Source organism: Neovison vison, chromosome 4 (assembly GCF_020171115.1).
Source record: "Neovison vison isolate M4711 chromosome 4, ASM_NN_V1, whole genome shotgun sequence".
In the NCBI taxonomy this organism is placed as follows: domain Eukaryota; kingdom Metazoa; phylum Chordata; class Mammalia; order Carnivora; family Mustelidae; genus Neogale; species Neogale vison.
Window position 1 is genome coordinate 151,743,642 of NC_058094.1, and position 22,417 is coordinate 151,766,058.

The 22,417-nt window shown below is 36.4% G+C and overlaps 1 protein-coding gene across 1 annotated transcript in view; it reads right to left on the reverse strand.

Moving 5' to 3' along the window:
• Positions 1 to 22,417, reverse strand: part of SEMA3E (semaphorin 3E) — a 249,277-nt gene that overhangs the window by 78,735 nt on the left and 148,125 nt on the right. The window contains exons 3-4 of the mRNA XM_044245924.1: positions 11,788 to 11,847; positions 4,041 to 4,160 (exon numbers count right to left, since the gene is read on the reverse strand). Coding sequence (XP_044101859.1) covers positions 4,041 to 4,160; positions 11,788 to 11,847 — 180 coding nt within the window. The remainder of the gene's footprint in view (positions 1 to 4,040; positions 4,161 to 11,787; positions 11,848 to 22,417) is intronic.

The following is a 22,417-nucleotide window of genomic DNA, read 5'->3' on the forward strand; positions in this document are numbered from 1 at the left end:
AGACTCATTCCGGGACAATTAACTACCTAGGGCTCAATAATTCAACCTATTCTGATTACACCCTCTCCTAGCATGCAGATCAATTTTTCTGATAACTCTACATAGAAATGAAGAAGTTATAACTAAGAAACACTGAGCATTTTTTTAAATGTTTTCACAAAACATACTCTGCCTCCTCAGCTCACTCTTATTTTTCTTCTCAGTCATCGAGAAATAAAATTGGAATTGTTTTTTAATTCCCTTTAGGCAGCAACATCCAATAAAATGTTGTTATATAACCTTTCCTGCTGAGCAGCTTCGCACGTCAGGTTCACACTTCCTTTCCTTTGCTATTGTGATAACACTGTTAAATATCCTCATGATCTTCCAGACTTTTGTAATTGCCTCCTTTAATTTCTCTCTGCCTTTCATCTCTCTCTGCTTGAATCAATCCTAAATATTACCCATGTCATGTCATTCAAGCCTGCTCAAATTCCTTCATGATCTCTATGCTGTCTTTAGAAGTAACTATAAAATGTCACTGTCTAGCATTAAAATCCTCTGCCAGTTTGCCCCTGTTTTATCTTCTGACACTCCCCCAACCAACTCGACTAAATGTCTGCAAACTTATCCCATATGTGCCTGCCTCTGTGTTTTTTTAAACTAAGTATTTTCCTTGCCTATAATAATGTGTAACTTCTCATTCTCATATAAAATGTTATCAAGCCTCCACATGAAGATTTGAGAATAAATATTTCAGAATATTATCCTATTATTCATGAGCTCCTTTCATGACACATGTAGATTTTTTTCCAAAATGCATTTTCAATCACATTGATACTTAGTTACATGAAAAAAATCTCCAATATAATATCTACCAAGATGAACTACACATAGTTCCACCCCTGCCAATGACAATGAGCTTGTCTGGACTCACACAGATAATGATGATAAACTAATAATTTCTTTAAATATTATTTTAAAATTGGAAATCCATTAAGAGCAAAGACTAGAGAGTTTTTCACTCAAGGAAATTCCCTAATCCATATGGTGAGGAACAGCTAGAACTCAAGCAGAAAGCTATAGACTTACTAGCTTGGAAAGTCAGTAGAGAGACTTAAAGTACCAGGTCAGCGAATCCAAGAGAGATACCCAGAAATGGAAGGAGGCACCCTCAAACGCATGTATACATTCTTTCCCAAATCCTTGGCCGACACCTGACGGCATGTGCAAGCAAAGCATAAAAAGCACTGTGTGGAAAGTTGAAAGAGGTTTTTGGCTGCCGACCATCACAAGATATGTTTGAGTTTGAGTCCAGACAAGTAAGCTGCCTGCTAGAATAAAAACCAACTCTTTTTAAAAGATAATCAAGTCTGCAGTCTTGAAAACATATGATCTATAATGTTTGGTACACAATAAAAATTACTAGACATGCAAAGAAATAAGAAAATGTGATCAATAGTCAAGAGGGAAAAGCAATCAATGAACACTTACCTTAAGTTGACCCAGATGTTAAAATTAGCACATAGGGATTTTAAAGCAGCCGTTAAAAATATGTTTGAGGGGTTAAAGAGAAATAGTCACCATGAATAAAAATATGGGGAAATGCTCATTAAAGAAATGAAATATAAACAAAATGAGTTTTAGAATTGAAAAGTATATTATCCTATTTGACCATTACTGGGATGGGCTTAAGAACATAATGGAGATGTCAAAAGAAAGGATTAATAAACCTGAAAATAATGGATAGAATTTACCCAATTGAAAAGCAGAGAAAATAAATGGATAGAAATTATCCAATTGAAAAGCAGAGAAAACAAAGATTGAATACAAATGAATAAAATCTCAGTTATTTGTGGCACATTGCTCCCTCTCCCACATGGGCATGTACACACACCCATCTCTGATAGAGAGAAGAGCATGCAACAATATTATCTGAAATAGTAATGGCCCCAAATTTGTCAAATTTGGTACAAAACATAAGCTTTTTATCTAAAAATCTCAATATTTCAAGGAATATAAATATAAGTCTCCCACCACCACCACCACCACACACACACACACACACAATCAAGCACACTATGGAAAAACTACAGAAAACCAAAAATGAAGAGGAAATCTTGAAAGATAAAATGATTCCACACAGGGTAATATCAGTATGAAAGAAACCTGAATATATGTCAGAAAGTGATTAGAAAACAATCAAGTATTTTTGAAAAGCTGAAAGAAAAAAAAAAAAAGACAAACCTTCTATATCCAGGGACAATTCTATATCCAGGGACAATACACCTCAGAAGAAATAAAAACTGAGAGGATCTGCTGCCAATAGGTCGGCACCACAAAATGTATATATTCTGGCTTTGCATATAGGTATATATGTCTGTCTGTACACCTTGTATACATGTAAATGTTCTGACCTTGCACTGGGCTGACTTGCTTTATACGTCTCTTTTTAAAGTTCTTCCATTAGTTCAGCTGTATTATTTCTTTAAAATAATTCAGTGAGTACACTCGATGTGTTTGTGTACGCTCCTTAGCTTTAATCTACAAGTAGAGGTGGTTAGTTAACTTTGAAAATATGCTAATCAAAAATCCTCCCTATGAGGACACTTAAGAGTTGAAGTACCTCAATCAGGGGCCCTCTCAAGAGGCATCGAAACGAAGCCTTTCAGATACTGCTAATTATATACGCACCTGAGTGTTAACTAGTGTAAGGGATATCAGACATAATTTTTCACCAGTAAAATGAATGTTATTCTTTATATATGGCGGCTGAAAATATTTTAGGGTTACTATTATCCTTTCATAAATAGATTATAAGAATCAAGAGCTAAAAGAAAAGAATCAAGAGACTGTAGCTGTTTCACTACAGAATAACTAGATGCCTGTTTCATTTTCTTTTCAAGATTTTATTTATTTATTTCAAAGCGCAAGAGAGAGTGCACGATGGAGTTGGGGAGGGAGGTCAGAGGGAGAAGCAGACTCCATGCAGAGCATGGAGCCTGATGTGGTGCTCCATCTCCCAGGATCCTAAGATCAAGACCTGAGCTGAAGGCAGATGCTTAACTGACTGAGCCACCCAGGCGCCCCGAGATGTCTGTTTTATCTTTATCCCCTCTTCATGTAGGATTCTGTTTTCTGACCTAAAGAAAGGTAGCAGAGAGTATTTTTTAATTGATCATCAAGCCTGTTTGTTAGTCAATGTTATTTGTATAACAGAATTCAGTTGAGATTTTCTTTCTTTCTTTTCTCTTCTTTTCTCTCTTCTCTTTTCTTTTTTTGAGATTTGTTTTCTTTATACTAACCACCTAGTAGTGGGGTTGGGGGCATACAGCTCTCACCTACTAATATTTTGTAGTTTGTAACCTACCCCATCCCCCAACTTGAACTCCACCTCCTTCATTTCACCTGTCTAAAAAAAGACAAATTACAAAATCAACAAGTCTTTGCCTATCCTTTGTAAAATACTATATGTACTAGTCTTGTTTACAGAAATTTATTTTTATATATATTTATATGTACATTCTAATTTGGTGGTTACATTAATAAAATTTATGTAAGAACACAACAGAGAACACATTTTGATATGAAGAAATATTTTAAAGGGCACAATTAAGTGAATGAAGCTGTTCAGGGAATGAGTTCGTAAAAAATTAATTGATTCACAGGTAATATAGCTGGCAAGGAATTTAATGGTCTGGAGAGAGGCACCTGGGTGGCTCAGTGGGTTAAGCCTCTGCCTTTGGCTCAGGTCATGATGTCAGGGTCCTGGGATCGAGCCCCACATCGGGCTCTCTGCTCAGCGGAAAGCCTGCTTCCCCTTCTCTATCTGCCTGCCCCTCTGCCTACTTGTGATTTCTCTCCCTGTGTGTCAAATAAATAAATAAAATATTAAAAAAAAAATAAAGGTCTGGAGAGATCATTTACCTGACTTAGGAAAAACTTAATCAGTATATCACAAACGCATTTCTCTTTCACCAAAGAAAATGCCATAGCCTTTCTTTAAAAAAGAAAAGTAATTTTAAGCATGAATTTTATTGACATGAATGAAATTATCTTACTTCCAAATGGTATCCAACCCTGATGAAGGCACAAAGTGGGTCAAAGGCTCCAGTACCACAGGTCAGAAGGTGTGTCCTATTGTAGTGATGCAAAACCCGAACATAATTTGCACATTCACTCTAAAGCAGAAAAACAGAAAGAAGAAATTGGTTAAGGTTAAAAAAAAAAAAAGTTCAGCCCATTTTTTATTTCTGTTTTTCCTAACCCCACAAATCTCATGTTCAACTCTCTCTCGGCTGGGGCTACAAGAAACAGTGGAAGAACCGACTGGCATGACCAAAACATGTATTAGCTTCACCATATGAATTATATATATAATGGGATTATATCATTTTTCAGGTATTCTAGCACATAACTGAGGAGTAAAAATAGTACTGTTCAGAAATTTATTCAATCACAAAGATTTGCATGGCAATATGCATGTTCCACTAAGTAATTTATTCCCGATGCTGTTATGTTTTTAAAGTACATATAAAGAAATGAATCACATAAAGTCAGAAAACCAATAATTAGAGAAAGTTTGACTACCCTTAAAGAAACATATGCAGGCTTTAAGGCATTACAGAGTTTTGATGTTTGGGAAAATAAGTCATATCTTTAAACTTATAAATTTATGCAAAGCACTTTCATAAAGAATTTTCAATAAATACATAGAAAGCTAACCAAGAGAAATAACATTTTACACTTATACTTACATCTTATACCTTTACTGTAAGACTGCAATGCAGAAATCAGCAAACTTTTTTTTTTTATAAAGGACCAGGGAGCAATATATTTAATTTGAATGGCCATCTGGTCTCTGTTTCAACAACTTACCTCTGTAAATATGGCATGAAAGCAGTCATAGACAATCCAAAAATGAATGTGTGCAGCTAGTTTCTAATAAAACTTTATTTACAAAAATAGATGGCAGGCCACATTTGGCTGAGGAGCTCCAGTTTGCCTACATCGGGATTCAACTAAAAGTTTTGTGAGAACAGAATATTTATTTTACACTTCTTCATATTCCCTGGTTACTTAAACACAGTACCAAATACATATTATATGCTTAACAGATCTTATTACCTAAATCACCACATGAGTTTTATGATCAATACGCTGAATGAATGACCAGGAGGAGGAACTCCCAACAAAGAAAAGAACCAGAGACAATGGCCTCCCCACAGACCTAATGGATATGGACATAAGGAAGATGTCAGAAATAGACTTCAGGGTAACAGTTATAAAGACAATAGCTATGCCGGAGAAAACCATTAATGGCAACACAGATTCTCTAAGGGCAGAAATGAGAGCTAATTAGGCCTAACCTAAAAATGCTATATATGAGATGCAATTTAAGCTAGATACTCTAACAGCTGGGGTAAACAAGGCAGAAGAACCAATTAGTTATCTAGAAGACAAACTTACAGGAAGGAAGGAACAGGAAGAGGACTAGAACAAACACCTTAAAGGCCTTGAAAACAGAATTAGATAAATAAACAATGCCATGAAATGTTCCAATGTCAGAATTATTGGGATTCCTGAGGGGGTGGAGAGAGAATATATTTGAGCAAATCCTAGCTGACAACTTCTCTAATCTGGGGAATGAAACAAGCATGTGTGTCCTACATGCAGAAAGAACACCCCAAGATCAAGGAGAGGAGACCAACAACCAGGCATGTAACAGTGAAACTTGTGAATCTTAAAACCAAAGAAACCATCTTAAGGGCAGCTGGGGGAAAAGATTCCTTACATACAGAGGGAGGAACACCAGCATAATGTCAGACCTGTCCACAGAGAACTGGCAAGCCAGAAAGGGCCGACAAGACATATTCAGGGTACTAAATGAGAAGAACAAACAGCAAGAATACTTTATCTGGAAAAACTGTCATTTAGAATGGGTGGAGAGATAAAGAGCTTCCAAGACCAGCAAAAATTGAAAGAATATGTGACCACTAAGTCAGCCTTTTGAGAAATATTAAGGGGGGTCCTATAAAAGGCAGAAGACCCCAAGAGTGATATAGAACAGGAATTTATAGAGACAATATGTAGAAACAAGGACTTCACAGGCAACATGATGACAATAAAATCCTATCTTTCAATAATCACTCTCAGTGTGAATGGCCTAAATGCTCCCATAAAATGGCACAGGGTTGCAGACGGATAAAAAGACAGGACCCATCTATATGTCTAAAGGAGACTCATTTTGAATCTAAAGATACATCCAGGCTAAAAGTGAAGGGATGGAGAGCCATCTTCCATGTCAACGGACCACAAAAGAAAGCTGGGGTAGCAATCTCATATCAAACAAATTAGATTTTAAGCTAAAGACTACAGTCAGAGATACAGGACACTATATCATTCTTAAAGGGTCTATCCCACAAAAAGATCTAATACTTTAATTATAGGGGACCTTAACACTCCACCCTCAGCAATAGACAGATCATCTAAGCATGAAGTCAACAAAAATAACAAGAGCTTTGAATGACACACTGGACCAGAGGGACCTAATAGATATATACAGAACATTCCTTAAACATAACCTTAAAACAACAGAATATACTCATTCTTCTCAAAGTGCACATGGAACTTTCTCCAGAACAGATCACATAGTGGGTCATAAATCAGGTCTCAACCAATACTAAAAGACTGAGATTATTCCCTGCATATTCTCAGAACACAGTGTTTTGAAAGTGGAATTCAATCACAAGAAAAAGTTTGGAAGAAATTCAAATACTTGGAAGCTAAAGATCATCCTCTGCTCAAGAATGTTTGGGTCAATCAGGAAATCAAAGAAGAACTTAAACAATTCACAGAAACCAATGGAATAAAAACACATTGGTCCAAAACCCATGGGATACAGTAAAGGTGGTCCCAAGGGGGAAATACTAGCCATCTAAGAGTCACTCAAAAAAAAAAAAAATCCATGGAAAAATCTTGAATATACAAACTATTTCTGTACCTTAAAGAACTGGAGAATCAAAAACAAATTAAGTCTAACCCACGCATAATTAGGAAGTAATTAAGATTAGAGCAGAGATCAGTGAATTAGAAACCAGAAATATAGTAGAACACATCAATGAAACTAGAAGCTGATTCTTTGAAGAATTAATAAAATTGATAACCACTGGCCAGACTTACCAAAAAAATAAATAAATAAATAAATAAAGGACCCAAGTTAATAGAATTATGAATGAAAGGCAAGAGATCAGGACTAAGACCAAGGAAATAGAAAAAGTAATCAAAATTATTATCAACAGCTATACATCAGTAAGTTAAGCAACTAGAAGAAATGGATACATTCCTGGAAACCTATAAACTTCCAAGATTGAAACAAGAAGAAACTGACAACTTGAATAGGCCAATAACCAGTAACGAGATTGAAGCAGTGACCAAAACCTTCCCAAAAAATAAGAGTCCAGGACTTGATGGATTCCCTAGGGAATTCTACCAAACATTCAAAGAAGTAATACCTATTCTCCTGAAGCTGTTTCAAAAAATAGAAAGAGAAGGAAAATTTCTAGACTCTATGTGGCCACCATTACCTTGGTCCCCAAATCAGGCAAAGACCCCATCAAAACAGAGAATTTCAGACCAATATTCCTGATGAATACAGATGCCAAAATTCTCAACAAGATCCTAACTAATAGGATCCAACAATACATTAAAAGAATTATCTACCATAGCCAGGTGGGATTTATCCCTGGGATACAAGGGTGGTTCAGTATTCACAAATCAATCAATGTGATAGAACAAATTAATGAGAAGAGAGAAGAACCACATGGTCCTCTCAATTTTTGCAGAAAAAGCATGTGGCAAAATACAGCATCCTTTCCTGATTAAAACTCTTCAGAGTATAGCAATAGAGGGAACATTCCTCAATCCCATGAAATCCATCTATGAAAAACCCATAATGGATATCATTCTCAATGGGGAAAAGCTAAGAGCCTTTCCCTTAAGATCAGGAACATGACAAGGATGCCCACTCTCACCATTATAGTTCAACATAGTACTAGAAGTCTTAGTAAAAGCAATCAGACTACAAAAAGAAATAAAAGGTACTCAAATTGGCAAAGAAGTCATCAAACTCTCTCTCTTTGCAGATGACATGATACTTTATGTGGAAAACCCAAAAGACTCCACCCCCAAATTACTAGAACTCATATAGCAACTGAGTAATATGGTAGGTTACAAAATCAATGCACAGAAATCACTTCCTTTTTTTAAAAATTTTTTTTCTTTAAGATTTTATCTATGTATTTGACAGTCAGAGATCAAAAGTAGGCAGACAGGCAGGCAGAGAGAGAGGAAGAAGCAGGCTCTGCTGAGCAGAGAGCCCAAAGTGGGGCTTGATCCCAGGACTCTGGGATCATGACCTGAGCCAAAGGACCCTGGGATCATGACCTGAGCCAAAGGACCCTGGGATCATGACCTGAGCCGAAGACAGAGGCCTTAACCCACTGAGCCACCCAGGCGCCCCAACACTTGCTTTCTTATACACTAACAATGAAACTGTAGAAAGAGAAATTAGGGAATTGATTCCATTTACCATAGCACCAAAAACCGTAAGGTACCTTGGAATAAACCTAACCAAAGAGGTAAAGGACCTATACTCTAGGAACTTCAGAACACTCATGAAAGAAATTGAAGCAGACACAAAAAGAAGGAAAAACATTCCATGCTCATGGATTGGAAGAAGAAACATTATTAAAATGCTTATGCTGCCCAGAGCAATCTGTATTTTCAATGCCATCCCAATCAAAATACCACTGGCATTTTTTCAAAATGCTGGAACAAACAATCCTAAAATTTGTATGGAACCAGAAAGACCCCAAATCACCAAGGAAATGTTGAAAAAGAAAAACAAAGCTGGAGGCATCATGTTGCCTGATTTCAAGCTGTATTACAAAGCTGTGATCACCAAGGCAGCATGGTACTAGCACAAAAACAGACACAGAGATCAATGGAATAGAACAGAGAGCCCAGATATGGACCTTCAACTCTATCATCAAATAATTTTTGACAAAGCAGGAGAAAATATCCAATGGAAAAAAGACAGTCTCTTCTATAAATGGTGTTGAGAAAATTGGACAGCTATAGACAGATGAATGAAACTTGACCATTCTCTTACACCATACACAAAAATAAACTAAAAATGAATGGAAGACCTCAATGTGAGACAGGAATCCATCAAAATCCTAGAGTAGAACATAGACAATAACCTCTTCAACATCGGCCACAGCAACTTCTTTCAAGACACGTCTCCAAAGGCAATGGAAACAAAAACGAAAATAAACTTCTGGAACTTCATCAAGATTAAAAGCTTCTGCACAGCAAAGGAAACAATCAACAAAACAAAGAGGCAACCATGCAATGAGAGAAGATATTTGCAAATGAAACTAAAGACAAAGGGCTGACATCCAGGATCTATAAAGAACTTCTCAAACTCAACACCCAAAAAACAAATAATCAAGTAAAAAAATGGGCAGAAGACAGGAACAGACACTTCTCCAAAGAAGACATACAAATGGCTAACAGACACATGAAAAAATGTTTATCATTAGCCATCAGGGTAAGTCAAATCAAAACCACACTGAGATACCACCTTACACCAATTAGAATGGCCAAAATTGACAAGGTGAGAAACAACAAATGTTGGAAAGCCTGCAGAGAAAGGGGAACCCTATTACACTGTTAGTGGGAATGCAAGTTGGTGCAGCCACTTTGCAAAACAGTGTGGAGGTTCTTCAAAAAATTAAAATTGCACTACCCTATGGCCCAGCAATTGCAAAGCCGGGTATTTACCCCAATGAGACAGATATAGTAAAAAGAAGGGCCATATGTACCCCAATGTTCACAGCAGCAATGGCTGCAATAGCCAAACTGTGGAAAGAGCTGAGATGCCCTTTAACAGAAGAATGAATAAAGAAGATGTGGTCCACATATACAATGGACTATTACTCAGCCATCAGAAAGGATGAATATCCAACTTTTCTATCAACATGGACAGGACTGGAAGAGATTATGTTGAGTGAAATAAGTCAAGCAGAGAAAGTAAATTATCATATGGTTTCACTTATTTGTGGAATATAAGGAATAGCATGGAGGACAGTAGGAAAAGGAAGGGAAAAATTAAGTGGGGGGAGTCAGAGGGGAAGATGAACCATGAGAGACTCTGACTCTGAGAAACAAACTGAGGGTTTTAGAGGGGAGAGTGGGGGAATGGGTTAGCCCGGTGATAGGTATTAAGGAGGGCACAGATTGCATGGAGCACTGGGTGTTACACACAGACAGTGAATCATGGAACACTACATCAAAAACTAATGATGTATTGTATGGTGACTAACAAAACATTAAAAAAAAAAATGTGCTGAATGAAGAAAGTTTACAACTGCTCAAACCAACGTGTCTAAATTAATTCTAGCAAACATCTTCCTGGTAAATTAGGTACTGCTGTTTCATTTAAAATAAATTACAAAATACTAAACTCTTTAAATGCTAAATATTACTCTGATATCAACAATGCAGTAGCCAGTAAATGAAACATTTCATAAGGACAGATTATGACTTTTAAAATCTCTCATAGCACCATACTGGGTGCAAAAGCCACCAGAACGATCTTACCAGAAGTGATCAGAGTAGAGCATTCCCTTGTTCAGAACAAGCAACATACTACTGACCTGATTATCCAGAGCACATGGATATATTTTCCTCAATTTCCCACTCATACATCATTCTATTTTGAAGGTGATGCCTTATCATTGGGAAAATGTGACCGTTCATTCAGGCAGGGCAAAAAACAGTCTGTTTTCCTATGACCATAAGCACTTGCTTTTTATGTCATGAAACACTGTCACACCTAGGATGAGCGAATTAGACTACATTTTGGCTCTATGGACTTAGGCTGACATAGCCTAAGAGTGTGTTCAATTAGTCAGCATCATACTATGGGCTAAGGCAGCAAGAAGGTCTTGACTCGCTCCTTGGCTGGGACCCAGTTGCCACAGACTCAGGACTTGGTATGACGTGTATTAGTCTTTCACATGATTTTTTTTTCTCACCAAAAAAAGAAAAAGAAAGAATGAGTTAACTTTCAAAAGGGGATGTGCACATGCCTTCCTCCAAAGGTGTGTCCTGTGTCATCAGGCACTGACTCCTAGCACATTAAAGTCCCTCTGTGCATGTTTTAGCGGGCTCGGCCCTGGGTCAGAACTGCTGCTTTGGCACAACCCCACGTGCTTGTGGAAGTTATGGACAGACTGAAGATGGATTCTTCCAGAAGGAAAGACCCGAAATACGTTGCGGGATAGGTAAAGCCTTTGGCTTCTCCTTTCTTCCTGCTTTTCTCCTTTTGTTTCTTCATTTGGTTCTAATTTACCCATCAAAGAAAAATGAAATCTCACAAAAAATCCACTTAGTTTTCCCTTGAATTAAAAATTTACCTGAAATTATTTTTCCCAAATATGTAGGAAATAAGATTACTATAAGAAATTCATAAATCTGAGTTCATAAGTAATAAAACCAAAACCAAGATCTAGAGACAACTCAGCTTCCTTTACTCTAAGCTCACAGTGTAATCAACTCATAAACAATGATCTCTATACAATGTATATGTCTGTACTAATATGTGTATGTATTTTTTTTTTCTTCCTGAATGAACTGCATATATGCCTTTTAGGAGCAAATAAGAGGTTAGGGAGTCAGTCCCTTGTGACTAACCAGGGACAGAACTGATGATGTGTTTAATTTACAATGAGTAATACTTACCGCATCTTTTCCTTTCATTATGCATTCTTCTATTTTTAGTGCTGTACTTGGCCAGTGTATCTGAAATAAAAGATTATGTACTATTATGCAAATGCAAAAATAAACCACAATGAAAAACCATTTCATTTTTGCTGTGTTCCCAATATGTTTTCATTTCATTCCATTTCCTGAGATAAGTCAAGCCTTTATCTTTTTTATAATCAATATTTGCCTAATGAAGACACTTATATTTGAGCTTTTATTTCATGCTAAAACTTAGTGGTTTAACGAAGGCTTTCTAAAGGCTCCCTCAAGACTCAGCCCTTCAGAGGCCACGCATGCCTCAGGCAGCCCTGCTCTGTGCTTGATCTGCTGTGACCTCCACCATCGAGTCTTTGCCCTGAATCTGATCATCTGCTCCTCCAAGTCAGGCACCTCCCTGAGTTCCCCTTGCATTTTTACCACTTAGCCCAGAATGTGGTGTGTGGGGACTTGGTAATGAAAGCTAAGTGAGGGGTTAAAGGATGTAGGACTCCTGTATCTTGGAGGGACACCCAGACTTCTTCCAGATCGCCACCACATCAAACATGGTCCATCTCTGTACATGTCCCTCCGACATCAGTAAAAGAGCGTCACTGGTATATACGAGGAATGGAGTGAGGTTCATATATATAACCCAGGAGGAGAATTACGGGGTCTTAGGAAAAGCATATAATTAATCTGTTAACACAGGGCCAGAGTGCTCTCCAGAATGGTCTCCTGTTCATACTCCAGCAGCAATATCTCCGTATCTTCATGGACACTTGCGTTGTTAGCTTTCTAATTTTTGTTCTAAGCACCTCAGATTCAATACTCAATTTAACTCTTACCACAACTTTATCAAAGATATAGTACTATCCAGGGAGCTCCTTTTAAAAACAAAACAAAAGTACATTTCTCTGTCCAGCCCCACAATGCCATACATCTATGGATGGGAACCAAGGAATGGGATCCATGTGAATAAGTGTAGCTAGTGGTAAGTTGCCCCAAGACCTTAAGCCTTCCCATTAATTGTTAGTCCCCACATCTGGTGGATCAATCCCCCACTCCCATCAGGCTGAAAAAGCTCAACTGGACCCCTTTCTTGTGTCTCCCTCAGAATTCTGGGGTGCAACATCTCATGCTATTGTGTCATCTTCATGGTTCCTGCTGGTTACCCAAATTACCAGCATCCTGATGACAGATTCTGTTTGGAGGGATACTGGCTCTTACCAGAATACCCTGTAACTTTTTCAGCATTGCTTTCAAATACTTTCACCTTAGATCCATATGGACTGGGGTACAGAACTCCTAAGATGTCCTCTCTTCCTCTCCTACCTCCCTGCAAGAACTCTGAGCCAGGCTACATCAATATTTCTTTGGTTCTCTTCTTTTTTAGGTGATCATCTTCTGTTCTCAAGTTAACATTTTGGTGAAGGAGTAGGAACTTACCAGCAGAGTAGCCTGGGCCTCTCAAGAGATTAATATTTCTACAAATAAACTTTTCCTCCAAGATCTCCCAGGGGAAGGGTTTAGGTATAGCTAACACTGACCCAGGGTCAGTGTTTACTGTCATTAGACTATTGTTTAGGCCTGTGTCAGTAACCAGACCCTCTTCCTATTTGTGGCAATCTATCCCCTTAAGGCCCCTATTCTCTCTCCCTGACTTCTCCCGTCTCCCACCTACCACCATCCCCTTCTGTGCTCTGCTAGCCTGAGAAACCATTCTGGGTATCAAATTAAATATTAGATATTGTTGATAAGGAGGTATTTTTTTTACTTAGTGAGCATGCTCTTTAATTATTTTTTTTAGTGGTCAACATTTACAAATGTGAAATTCTGCATAAAAATCAAGATTTCTGGTTTTTCGAGGCACTCTCCTCTCTGATCTGCTTCAGACTTTTCTTTTACCTGACTGACCTCTGTAGTCATTTTAGTTTTTAAAAACTGATATATTTATGTTTGAATCCCAAATACGGTCACGATTTAATCTTTTTGTTTTTTTAAAGTTGTGCCCCATAAAATAACGTGTTAGGTATTTATGTGCTAGAAGTGAACGAGGCTTATCACTTAACCCACACATTATGGAGCCAAATCCAGTCCCTGATACATGAATAATATTGGAAATTTATAAAAGTGGTGTCAAAGGCATTTTATTATAATGATTTTTAAATAATTACACGTATTGTCATAGGAGTAAGCACTCTATGGTTTCAATTACAGGTGTAAATATTACTTTGATATTCTTATCAGTGTAATGGGCCCCCCAAATTTCTTACTAACAATATTCAACATCAGGTGTTCACAGTGCAGTACATAAACTTAAAAAAAAATCACGTGTTTTCATTGATGTTGCAACGAAGAAAAAAGACAAAGGAAAAATCTAAAAATGTAAAAGAAAAGCAACTAAAAAGGCAAAAGCACACACATATATCCTAGAATCAATGTTCATGATGGCAGCAGTGAATCCAGCAGTGGATCAGATGTGATTTAGGAAAGACATCACGTATCATATCAGCATCAAGTTCAGATGCAACCCTGCATCAGCTTCAGCAGGGTCACTAATGCCATTAAAGGGTAAGCATCCTAAAAGTGAGGCTGTACAATTTATAAACTTTACTGACCCATTATTTTGGAAAACATTTTGCAAATGGGGTGAGATATTTTTCAGATGATTTCTAAGGCCCACTTTCACTTGAGATTCAATTTGGTTTTGGAATTATGATTTTACTGTGGATGCATAAATTATTCAAAAGGATATGGTAGAATATGTGCATATGTAGACACATGTCTATGGACTATATATATATATATACACACAATATATTATATTGTATATATATTATATATGTATATATATACACAATATATTACATATACTGCATATTATATATACACAAGTAAATATAAATACAAATTTATTTTAGAATCATCTATCACTGGAAAGATTTTCATGACTAATTCAGTTATCAGCATCATTAAATCAGAGAACACCTCATTTGTAATTTTGAATCTTACTTTATATTCTTATACAATTTGGGAAATACAGGGTTCTTCCTCTTTCTTGAAATATTAGCATCCCTTCTTATTCATTTTTCATTATGTAAAATGATGACTTCCTTAAACTGCATTTTCACAATTTCCAAGTAAAACTCAACCAATTCTTTAGAAAAATAGACCAAGTTCAGCTTTTCAAGTTTGAAATAGTATCCAGACCAGCAAAACTACCTCAGCATGCTACAGAATCTTGAATTCCCCTAAATGACTGCTTCATAACCATTATTTCTAGGACTGTTTGAATACATTGTTTGGGGGGCAATTCTCTACAGAATTTCTACACATCTTCTGAAAGCTTCTGTTCCCCATTATCTTTTCAAACATGCTTGAAGGTAGAGATAGAACTTCCCTCCAGGGAAAACGAAGACTGGTTTCCTGGCCGGGATAATAAAGTGAATGTTTCCCTCTAGACAAAGGCTGAATAGGTTTGCTGTAACGCCCTTAGGAGATTTCCTATTTCCTAAGCTTGAGGTTTTTCAGGCATAACACATATTCACTATATGTGCAGCATCTACCTGGGATGCAACATGCCACCCCCTGTGGCATTTACAGGGCAAAGCAATTGCTGCAAACATCATGACCATGCTACATGCTAATCTGGGGCTAATACAGTCCTTTGTCTCTGACCCAGGAATCTCAATTCTTCTGGCAGCATCTAGGAAATGTTATCATGCTAACTTGCTCTCTTACAAGTGAGGTAGAAATCTCAGACCCTTTACAATTTAAGATAATATAGTTTGTGATAGTAAATATGAAAAATGAAGGATTCTGAAGGATTGTCAGAATCTGTATTGTTTTTAGCAGCAAATGTAATAACGTCCACTGCTCTTAGAAAGAAAAAGTCATTTTGCAGGCCCATCTTACAAAGTGCTTCACTACAAAACCCTTTCCTGGTATCTTCTTAATATTTCTTCCTGCCTTGATCCCCTATATTGTTCTTCTTACTTTCTCTACTTAGGATTACATTATGATTTATGTACTTAAGTTTAGCTCTCATATTCATCTGTAAGTTACAGAGAGCAAGGCAATGTCTTATTTCTGTATCCCCAGCAGCACACAACACCAACGAGGCACACCTTCAATGTGGTTACTGCTTAGTCATCGTCTATTGATTGACTTGTATCAATCAATACACCGTTATCACATTCTTTGTAAAATCCATCTGCAGTAAAATGTGAGAGAAAAGCTTCACTGACATGAGAGGTTGCTGTAAACAATGGCAAAGGAACGAGACAAGTAACAATGTTCAGTTTAACCAGGGAGGAAATTCTGTATGAATTAACAAAAATCTCAGCTTTGAAAGACTGGTGGGATTTCTGAAGACAGAGAGAAGGGTCTTAACCAGATCACTCTGAGAGGAGGGGAGAGATGCAGAAGGTTAAATTATGAACACTTAGTACTCTAGGGTTCAAGACTAAGGAGTTCTCCAAAGAACAATGTCATTATAGATTTACTAAAGTTTTGTTGTTGTTTTCAGTTGGTTTTCTAGCAACCCTTACAGGCCCAGGATGGCATTCACATGTTTGTTCGAGTGAAAAAGATGAGAGAGCAAGACCTTGTGAAAATGCGGTTATTTTAAAACCATCATGTACAAGTATTCTGCCAAGACAGCAAAAAAAATTATTTTCTTCATTTGTTGTAGAAGTCAGGATGTATTTTGGTTCTGCTCCAGAGTTTATCATCAACAAAACCCCATCAAACTAAGCTATTTGTTCTGCACACAACATTTTTTAAAGGCAGTTAAACAACAGGGTGTAACACTATTTCCAAATTTTCTGTTTCAAAAAGGTATAAAAAGCAAAAGGTTAAATACACATCATTTCACCACAATCCTCCTATAATACAATTTAATTGTTCCAATTCACATCTACAGGCAATTTACTATTCTTGAATATCTCAAAGGAGAAATATAAAATAAAAATTAAATTACAAAGCTATTTTTTTTCTGGACTCCCTAGTGAGTCTCATAATTATGCTACAGTTGAAGATTTAACAACTTACTGCTAAAAGATATTGCGAGATTTAGAGAAGCAAAAACAAATCCACAAAGAAGGAATAATTTAACTGTCTAAAAAAAAATTTCCATTTATAAATAAATAAATAATCAAGTAAATCTCTCTTCATGAAATATATTTCACTACCTTAGACACTATTATAATTTCATCTAATATATTCTCTAATCCTATTATTCTAATAAAAATGTTTATTTATATTTTAGTTTTTCCTTCGACATTTTATATCTACGCATAGTACCCATGCCCATCAATGTATATTTAAACCATTTGTCCTACAAATATCATGAAAAAAATATATTTTGAGCATAACACACTAAGAGTCCTAATGGTTTATAAATGGTCATCTTTAACCTGACATATAAGCATTTTTAGTGTTTATGCTTTTATACTTAATTATAATGACTGTCATTATTTAAGTAGTTTATATGTCAGAATTATAATCTTTTGAACTATAAACAAGATTTTTATTTGAAATGTTTATATGCCAAAGCATTTGAACCAGGACAATATTATTACTACAAAAACATTACTGGCCTCATGCTTGCCCTTTTTAATAGATGAAATTTACTCAACTGCTAACACTAATGTAAACTACCATCTGCTATTTATATGCAAATTATATTTGAATGCTTTTTTCTACTCAGTAAAAATATTAAATTCTAAAATATAAGAATTTCTTTTTATTTTTGGTGCAATAAAGTTGAATTAATGGGAAAAACAGAAATAGTTTTAAAAGCAAGTGTCTAAAAGAACGGTATGTATAGATATCCAAATTAACTAGTGTAATGCTAGCCTAAAAGAATAACGGCAGGAATAATTTTAGAAAAAAGCCTGAAATTTGGGGTGCCTGGGTGGCTCAGTGGGTTAAAACCTCTGCCTTCAGTTCAGGTCATGATCTCAGGGTCCTGGGATCGAGTTCGGCATCGGGCTCTCTGCTTGGCAGAGCACCAAGCTCCTCTCTCTGCCCACCTCTCTGCCTACTTGTGATCTCTCTCCATCAAATAAAAAAAAAAGCCTGAAATTTATAAACTTAGAGAAAACTATCAATGATTGTTAAATTCAAGTTTATTACTAATATGGGATAGCCCATGAAGTCCAATAAGTTTGGGGACTTAAATAAACATACCTACTTTTGATTTCTTTGGGAAATGGAAAAAGAAAAAAAAATTTTTATCCTTCAAACTACTCTTGTTATCTCCCTTTCAGAGAAAATTTTTGACTTGTTTTTCAGGAAATTTCAGTAATCCTCACGGAAGCACTGATGGCAAGGCACTATAAAGACTGAACACCGCCATGCTAATCTCTTACCATGGTTGAATATCGTGGTTGAGAGTCAGTGTGGCTCTCAATCTTTGCCCTAAGTAAACAAGTGGGGAATAGTTCCTTCTTATACTAGTCAGTAGTTTTTCTCCATTCCTGTCACCAACAACTAACCATTCCACTAGTACTTCACCATTACTAAGGTAAAACGCGGTCGTGCCAACAGTGTTAGAACCAAGGGAAAAGAAACACCGCCCAACAAAAGGCAGGCTGACGGCAGAGTGAAGACCAGCTGGGAGATGTGGGGTTCGCACCAAAGCAGTCATCTGCTTCTCAGTGGTATGACACAGTGGAAAGAGCATAGGCTCCGCAGACAGACAGATCCAGTTTTCAATTCTCCCTACTATTTAATGGCTTCGAGCTCCATTTTCCTAAACGTACTACTGCTAAAGTCATCATGCTAACTGTAATTCTAGTTGTGTTATGCACATATTCAGAATCTCCCAGCAGCTCATGCCTTGCCTCGATTAAGTTTCATCAGCACGTCAGTCAATATTCTTCACAATCTGGTCCCAGCTTTAATTCCATCCTCAGTTCTCACTCTGTACCCTGCTCCCACTACTCACATCCCACCCTCCCCGCCAACCTCCGCCCTTTACGTAGCTGCTTCGGATATTAGTCAATATTTTAAACTGCTCTAAAATTTCTGTTCTCTCCTCTACTCACTCTGTTCCCACCACCAATTTGTACAAATCGGAATTCTAAGTATCATTAAAAGTCCAATTCAAATTTAATCCCCTCCAGGAACCCCCATCTACCAGCTTTTGTATACTTTCTTAGTATTTTAGACATTTATGACAGTTTTATTTAAATTGTGCTGTATATGGCAAATGTGTATGTATCTTCTCCACTATATTACACATATTTTAGGGTACAGACTGTTTTGTTCATGTCTTCATTCTTCGTATCTCCATGTAGGTATCCAAAATGCAGTTCAACAGCCCTCAAAACATGTCGGACTCTTCTACCTTACTTAGATACGGCAGTGCGTGACAACTGTGTGCTGATTCAATGTCTAGTTTAGACAGTAATCATGGTAGCAAATAGGTAGATGGCACTTACTATGATCTACAGACTGTTCTAGGCATCTAATAACTCAATGGATCCTCTCATAAAAGCTGTGAGGTAAGTACTACGGTCACCTCTCCCTCACAGGTAAGACAACTGAGAAATAGGGATGTGAAGTTGCCCAAGATCACTCGTAAGAGGCAGACCGGAAATGGGAGTCCATGCAGTCTGGCAACATATCCTGTGTTCTTTGTATTTACATTCTGTTCTTTGTAAAAAGTGTTAGAGTATCTATGAATTAAGACAGTTAAAATGAAGTAAAGAGTAAAACTTGTATGTTGGCTGTTTTTATTAAGTTTCAAAAAAATTAACTGTGGTCAGCTGAACCTCATTTTAGAAACAAAACATTGATTAGGACAAAAAAGGGCACCCTTTCAACAAATAAAGAAACACAAATATACTGTATCTAACACTTCCTTAGTGGTAACCTTAAATGAATGTGATAAATGCAAATAAGGAAATAAATTTTTCTCATGGAATATAAAAAATAGTACAAAAATGTTTTCAATAATTCTTAGATGCTATATGAAAAAATTTACCTTATGTAATATTAAAGGGATTTTAATTTTTGACTATACTAGTTTTAGTTTACTAATGAATATTATTACTCATCATTTTGAAAGCATATACATTATTAAAATGTTTTAAAGTCACATGAAAGGTTTTTTTTAATCCTGTTTTAAAAGACTGGATAATTGTGTAAATACCATGTTGGCTTTTAAACGCTTAGAAAATACCAGCACTTTTTGTGCTTTTTTTCCCCCTTCTTGAGCATGATTGTGATATATCTAACATACTCAGTTTTCTATGAGTTAACTCTAAAAAACCTTAACTCATTAATTTTCCTTGATTCTACTTAAATCCTCTTAGACTTAAGTCCCATTAAACTATACCAATGATTAAAGTTCAAAGAACTATGCATCACTTAAAAATAAAATTTAATTCTGCTAAGTATAAAGCTGCTAACCTGAGAATTTAATAATAACATAATAAATTATCATTATCTCTCTGGCTACATCTTGACTTTACAAGAAGTATAAAAACATTGGGGTAGAAGGTGTGAGGGGAAACATATACATTCCTTTTCAAATTATCTAGATTGGAAGTGCTTCCTCAATACAAAGCTGTAATTTTTTTTTTTAATTTTATTTATTTATTTACTTGACAGAGAAAGCACAGCAAGAAAGGGAATGCAAGCAGGAGGAGTGAGGGAGGGAGAAGCAGGCTTGATCCCAGGACTCTGGGATCATGACCTGAGCTGAAGGTAGATGCTTAATGACTGAGCGACCCAGGCCTAAAACTGTAATTTTAAAATTAAGTAATAAGTAAAAGAAAATTTAATGAGGAATGTTTTTAACAGATGAAAAACAAAAGACAATTTAAACATGAGTAGCCCTGAATTTCCATGGTTAGAGCTCTATCCCAATTTAGAGACTATGAGATTTTATCACACAAATACTTATTGAAAGTGAGATACAGATCCAGGCTGTACCTATAGGAATTCAAGTGAAAAATGTCTGCCAGGATGCTTTGTCCTTCCCTTTCCACATTTTTACTCATATGAATGTCCTGATCTTGTCATATTATGATCAGAAAATCGCAAGATGTTTTAAGATTTTTCATTCAAATAATGGTTTCCTCTAACTTAATCCAAGTTTTTCTTTTCTTTTTTTTTTAACACCAAAGGCTTTAAAGATAAACAGGAAAAAATTTTTTTTTAAATTTCTCAGAAAGTTCCAGGTGAAATCAGTTTTATGACGAAGTCTCACATTATCTGTGGATTTTAGAGATCTTTGAAGACAGCAATTTGTAGAAGCTACTCTCTTGTGGCAGGTGTGAATTTCTCACAGAATAAATAAAACCACAAGAAAAAACAAATAAAATTATAATTGAAATTTTCACAGTGAATCCAAAAGTGGATTGACTTTTCTGAGTGTGAGTCAAAATACAGATTGAACGAAGCAGAATTTCAGTGCAAAAGACTATTATTACATCATCTGGGAAACTCTATGAACTAAGTAATTCATAAAGCAAATATACCTAAGTGTGTTAAATGGTAAGTTCTTACCTATTTCAAAATTGTAGTCTTACCTATGTGTACTCATAAAAATTCCGATTATTATACATAAAACAATTATTTATTTAGCATCACATATAGGACCAAGATTTCCTAAGGCTTAGAGGGACACATAATGCTTCAGTATTTCACAGGCTTGGATGCACATTACAGTCACCTGGGGGGGGTTTTAAAAACCGCACTTCAGTCTGGGGTGGGGGATATCATGGCCGATATTATTTACCTTGTAAATAATGTTATTAGTGTGCAGCCAAAGTAAAAACTACCCCCACACTAAAACAGGATCCTACCTTGTTTGCCAGTGGGTAAGTGGGTAGGTGGTTGGTGGGGGTAGGGGTGGGGACAGAAGGCAGACAAAATTAACCTAAAAGAAATTAGAGAATAATTAGTTTCAAAGTGTTTCTGGCAGTAAGTACAAGGGCAAATGCAAAAGAGCAGAGGATGAAGAGAACATATTTATTGGATGAAGTCAGAATTCACAATACACACAGTTACATTCTTTTAGTATCTATATTCTTTGAGTGCCTACAACTGCAAGCATGAATATAACACAGTATCTATTATAAAGGAGCAATCTTATACAGTAGACTGGCAAGTAAACAGCCAATTTCAATATAATATGAGAATCAAAATAAGAACAAAGATTAAGAAAGGGGTGGGGGAACCTTCTCCAAATCTAGTTTAGAAGAGAAAGGAGGTAACTTTAAAAAAAAAAAAATAAAAAAAAGTGGGTATGTTAGAGGGAAGGAGAGTGTAACAATAAGGAGACATTAAAGAGCAAACAGAGGGGGGCACCTGAGTGGCTCAGTGGGTTAAGCTGCTGCCTTTGGCTCAGGTCATGATCTCAGGGTCCTGGGATCGAGTCCCGCACTGGGCTCTCTGCTCAGCAGGGAGCCTGCTTCCCTCTCTCTCTCTGCCTGCCTCTCCATCTACTTGTGATTTCTCTCTGTCAAATAAATACATAAAAAAAATCTTTAAAGAAAAAAAAAAGAGCAAACAGAGGTACTCAACATCACTAATCATCATCATACCACAACGAGATATCATCTCACAACTGTTAAAATGGCTATTATAAAATTTTTTTTTTAAAAGTGTT